General features: G+C 54.7%; 1 protein-coding gene across 1 annotated transcript; it reads left to right on the plus strand.

Moving 5' to 3' along the window:
* Window positions 1-667: 667 nt before the first annotated feature.
* LOC310686591 (uncharacterized protein) lies at window positions 668-4,775 on the plus strand (the record flags this gene model as incomplete). Its single annotated transcript, XM_083460420.1, has 2 exons — window positions 668-1,421; window positions 3,802-4,775. The coding sequence occupies 2 exons, from the start codon at window positions 668-670 to the stop codon at window positions 4,773-4,775; spliced, it is 1,728 nt and encodes a 575-aa protein (XP_083316546.1).
* Between the last annotated feature and the right edge of the window lie 1,015 nt (window positions 4,776-5,790).

Here is a 5,790-nt window from a genome sequence, read left to right on the forward strand (position 1 = left end):
CGCCGGTGAGCGGACGCTGCCGGGATCCATTTTGCCCGCCAGGCCGGCACTGCCTGCGGCGCGCCTTGGCGCGTTCCGCGCGGCCTAGGCGGGCCGAGCGGGCGGGAGGTGCTGGGTGTGTGCCGCTACAGGCCGCTCGGGGCCGCAGCGCCTGGCGGTTCAGGCCGTTGCGGCCTGTTTTTTACGGGTCCGTCGACCCCTCCCCACCGCGGGCGGCAGCCTTGTTCGGCCGCAGGGGCTAGCTCGAGCCCCGGGGAGCCCGCAATTCCGGGGGGCGGCCCAGGGGTCCTCTATCCCGCCCGCCTCGGTGGCGGCTCCAGGCGCGGCGCGGCGCGGCGCGCGTAGTGGGGTGGGGCGGTCCCCCAAGTAGAGGGCCTCTCGCGCATCGTGCGCTGGCAGCCCCTCTGGTCGTCGGCCCTCCATCTTAGGCATTTTTTGGCGGGAGCGCCATTTTCTGCCTTCTTTTGCTCTACGCTGGCCCCTAGTGGCTAAGGAAGTAATTGCAACCTTTAATTGGCTTGGGCTGCGAGGTGTGCCACCTGGTGGTGGTTTGTATTGTTGCAGCTAACTTTAATTGTCTGAAGCAACTGAGTTAGCTGGTTAATTGTTACGTGGTGTCGCATATTGTCTGTTGACTTATATTGTTGTTGTTTTCCCGCTAGTAGGTATGGCTCCCAAAAAGAAGGCGCCTAGCAGGCCTGGTTCCACGTCATCGGCGAAGCGACCTATAAGAGGCCCATCTCAAGCCTTGCGTTCTCCTGCGCCAAACCAGCTGCTGAGTCGCCTCCAATCCATGGTCACTGGTTTGGCTGGCGACCCTCCTGCACTGGCCCGAGTGGAGGCTGAAATGGACGGCCTGTTGCAACGTTGTTCCACTCCGTCGACTTCTACCGCAAGGCCAGCCCTTCCTGCTGGCATTGCCTCTTCGGCGTCTTCTTCTAGTGAAGAAGAGGGAGGGATTGCGGCGACCAGGGATTCTTCTCCGGAAGCCTTGGCCCAGACCCCGGACTTACCAACAGTCCTGGTGCCTGCACGCAGGGGTCGGGGGGGTGCCAAGGTTGCGGCCAATAGAAGGGCGTCAGCTCGGATCAGAGCAGCGCAGGCGCCAGGGGTACCGTCCCCTGCGGCTGTCCGATTGGCCCCTGGTCACTCACAGATTCTGTCGTTTCAGTCCGTTCCAGTTGCTGTTCGGCAAGGAAGGAGAGCTCCAAGAGGCGGGCCAGGCGGAGTCGGAGGGTCACTTCATCCTCTTCCTCAGTCAGTCCCAGGTGACGTGCCGCAAGGTGATGCATCTGAGTCTTCTGTGGAGGACAGCCTTCCTCCACCTCCGAAGTCGTCTTCTGGTGGGCTTCGTCGCCGAAAAAAGAGTTCTAGGAGGCGCGCCAAGAGGAGACGGAGAGACACTTCGTCCTCTTCTGCAGGTACTTCATCTCAGACATCCAGTAGCGACGAGGAAGCCTCACTCAAGCTATACTGGGGCTTTGCGGAGTCCTCGGGACTCCCAAAATGGGCTTGGGAGAGGAGGGCAAACTCTCATAGGGCAAGGTATGGGGCAGTGCAGGACTGCCTGGACGGGGTCCTCTTGCCTGACGTGAAGGTCTCTACCAATTCGGCTAGGGACATTATTCCCGGTGCCCACTTGCATACAAAACTGCGATCCAGGATTCTGGATGGCCGTTACATTGATATATTTAGTTTGGCTCCCCCTCTGGAGGGCCAGGACTCACAGGATAAGGGTGTGGCAGCCACAAAAAAGAGGGTGGCTTTGCCAAAAGCGGAAAGGACCTTCGAGCGATGGTTGGATAGTTTCCAGGTGTTCGCTGGAGTGGTGGCAGCGGCTTACCCACGGAGATCCATGCATTTATGGGTTTATTTGTCCATAGTCCGTTCAGCGTTTACGATGGCTGGAGCGTCTGCTGCGATCTCTTATGATGAGAATTTCAGACGCAGGGCTGCCAAGATCCCCACTGCCCGCTGGGATCGTAAGGATTTAGATGTCTGGACCACTTATGTGGCTCCACGTATCGATAATAAGGCCCCTGAATCGCAGAAACCTAAAAATGTGTCAGCTAGGATGGGTCGCAAGTACTTTTGTTGGGATTTTAACAAGGGTACTTGTCAGCGCCAGTTCTGCAGATATTCCCATAGTTGTGAGAAGTGTGCAGGGAACCATCCGGCATCTTCTTGTGCGGGGGCGCGACGGCCCTTTCGAAAAGGGGGGGGGCTCTCAGCAGCCCCCAAAGGCCGCCCCCCAGGCTACAGTCTCCGGAGCAGGAAAATAGTGTTCTTTTCTCTTTAGCTTATACCCCAGTTAAGCTACAGCCGTTGTTGTCATGGTTACAAGTATACCCGCTTCAGGAAGCAGCGTCTTATTTGCGTGATGGATTTTCTCTGGGCTTTCGAATCCCAGTGGCGTCTACTCCTGTAGCTAGGAACCCCTCAAACCAGAGGTCAGTGAGGGAAATGCCTGAGGTTGCGCGTAGGAAAATTGGGAAAGAACTGGCTTTGCGAAGGATGGCCGGCCCCTTTGCCGAGCCCCCCTTTCCCAATCTTCATATTTCTCCCTTAGGTATAGTTCCTAAAAAAGCTCCGGGGGAATTTCGCCTGATTCACAATCTTTCTCACCCTAGGGGCACATCAGTAAATGATGTCATTCCCCCGGAGCTTTGTTCTGTGAAGTACGCCTCACTTGATCAAGCGATCAAAATGATAAGGAAATTTGGGCAGGGTGCCCTGCTGGCCAAATGCGACATTGAGTCTGCATTTCGGCTGCTTCCAATTCATCCAGATGACTTCTGGCTGCTGGGATTTCAGTTTGATGGGGAATTTTACTTCGATAAGGCCATGCCCATGGGCTGCTCAGTAGCCTGTGCCGCCTTTGAGTGTTTTAGTTCCTTTCTGGACTGGGCCCTGCGTAAAAGAACTGGTTTGGGCGGAGTTACTCATTATCTTGATGATTATTTATTGGCCTCAGCTAGTGATACAGGAGACTGCGTGGTGTTGCTGCAGGCCTTCGCGGCCTTAACTGAGGAACTGGGTGTACCGTTAGCTGCGGAGAAGACTGAAGGTCCTTCTACGCAGCTGACTTACCTGGGTATTCTATTGGATACGGTGGCACAAACTTCCAGTTTGCCGGCAGATAAGATTCTCACGCTGAGAGGTGTTATTTCTGACCTCATTCCATTGAAAAAGGTTACCCTGCGACAACTGCAGTCGTTGCTGGGCCACCTAAATTTTGCTTGCAGGGTGATCGCTCCGGGGCGGCCTTTCTGTTCCCGTTTGGCCAGACTTATGTCTGGTTTGAGGTCCCCAAGGCATAGAGTGCGCCTGTCAGCCCAGGTGCGGGCTGATCTTCGCATTTGGTTGGAATTCCTGGAGGAATTCAACGGGGTGTCACTTTGGCAGGACACCTTGAACCTGTGTGCTGATTTTCAGGTGCACTCTGATGCTGCTGGGTCATTGGGCTTCGGTTTGTATTGGGACGGCAGGTGGTGTGCCGAGCGTTGGCCTCTGGCTTGGCGTGGGGAAGCCATAACTCGGGACCTAACTTTTCTTGAGTTTTTCCCTATTGTAGTGGCTGTCCATGTGTGGGTCGAGCATTTCAGGGACCGGCGTGTATGTTTCTGGACAGATAACCTGGCGGTGGTGAACGTGCTTGCCAAGCAGTCTTCACGATCACCTAGGGTATCAGCACTGCTGAGGGCTTTTGTTTTGCATTGCTTGCGTTTTAATATCGTATTTTCTGCTCGTTTTGTTCCTGGAGTGTCTAACGAGATTGCTGATGCTCTGTCCCGTTTTCAGATGGAGCGATTCAGGTCCCTGGCGCCAGTGGCTCGAGACCGTCCGGAATTTTTCCCGGATCATCTCTGGAACCTTGGCAGCACTTAGTTTTACAGGGAGTAGCTGCATCTATTGCCCCCTCCACATTGCGGTCCTATAAGAAGGCTTGGACCGATTTTTTGCATTTTACAGGGCGGTCAGTGGTAGGGGAAATGCGCATGCCTCATTCCACCGCACAGGTGCTCAAATATTTGGCACATCTGTTTCAGATGCGGCGTGCGGCCAGGACTCTGAGGTTGCATTCAGCGGCAATTTCCTTCTTTAGCAAGGTCTATTTTAATAATGATCCTTGTGGGAAATTCGTTGTGCGCAAGGCTTTGGAGGGTTGGGGGCGTCTCAGCCCGTCCAGACCAGCTACAAGGAGGCCTATAACGTTTGGTTTATTGACCGAGATGCGATGTAAATTGAAGAGCATCTGTTGGTCCAGGTTTGAGGCTCGGCTATTTTCCGCAGCCTATTCGCTAGCCTTCTTTGGGGCCCTGAGAGTTGGGGAGGTGGTGTTTGAACCTAAACAGGATGGTGGTTCTAGAGGCTTGTTGCTACAGGACGTGAGCCTGTCTCAGTCGGAACTGCAGGTTCATGTCAGGAGTTCCAAAACTGATCAGCTGGGTAGGGGAGCAGTTATTCGGCTCCCAGCAACAGGGATGGGGGGCCCTTGCCCAGTTAAGGATCTCCAGAGATATATGGCTTTGCGACCTCCAGGAAGTGGGCCACTGTTTATTCATGAAGATGGCCGGCCACTGGCGCGCCATCAGTTCGCCGGGGTCTTGCGCAAAGTCGTGGCTGCCTGCGGCCACGCAGCCTCTGAATTTGCTCCGCATTCCTTCAGGATTGGGGCAGCAACGACAGCGGCCCATTGGGGCTTGTCGGTCAAAAGGATAAAAGACCTGGGTCGTTGGAAGTCGGGCGCATACAGGGGTTATGTGCGGAAATAATGTTGATTTCAGGTACTCACATCTGTTGTTTTATCCTAGGTCTTCCCACTATCCGGGTCTGGATAGTGGGGCACAGTATTGTGCATTGGGCTGCTTGCAGAGCTCGGCAATCCGGATTGGGAGCTGGCCTTGGCTTTCCTCCGCACGTGCAAGTGTCCTGGTTCGCCAGAAGGGGGATGCTGTGGAAGGAATTCTTACCGCTCATGCAGAGGCGGGTTCTGCTGGAGGGCCCCCCAACAGTGATTGTGGTGCAGCTCGGGGAAAATGATATGGTTTCCTCTTCCTGTTATGTTTTACGTGCTATTATTTTGCAGGATTTGAGGGACTTGGCGGCCTTGGTGCCCGCTACTAAGATAATTTGGTCCCAGTTGCTTCAGCGTTGCATCTGGAGGGGTAGTCCCTGCCCTGTGGCCACCGAAAGGGTGCGTAAGCGCATAAATTCAGCTGCAAGCAAGCTGGTGTCTGATATGGGTGGGCTTGTGATTCCCCACCCAGATATTAATGTTAAAGCCACTGATTGCTACAGGTTGGATGGGGTTCATCTTACCTCAGTTGGGAATGATGTATGGTTGAGGTCAGTGGTGGCTAAGTTGCGGGAGTGTTTAAGTTTGTGAGTGGTTGGCGGCGAGCGTAAGGGCTCGGGTGGCGGTTAGGCATCGGTTTAAATTGGTTGGTGGAGGGGCATGGATTGGCTGTGCCTGCCCCTCAGGTGATGCTGCTGCACGGGAATTCCGTTAAAGGAATTCAGGGGCTTACCATCCTTTTGTCCAAACCCCTGGAATCGGGTTTGGGCCGAGTAAGCCCCTAGGAGCATGTGGGGAGAAGCTGAGGGTCTGTGACGCAGCTCCAGTTATCCCGGAACTTGTTCCTCCACACTGGCTTCCGCTGGAATCCGGAAGTCAGTACTGTCCCCAAGGCGGGGGGACAGATAGTCTTAACCGATGCCTAAGCAACCACTCGAAATTATGTATGATAATAAAGTTGTGGCCAAAATTATGCCAAAAACCTTAAACAA

This window comes from Podarcis liolepis, assembly GCF_965112155.1.
Source record: "Podarcis liolepis genome assembly, chromosome: 9".
Lineage (NCBI taxonomy): Eukaryota > Metazoa > Chordata > Lepidosauria > Squamata > Lacertidae > Podarcis > Podarcis liolepis.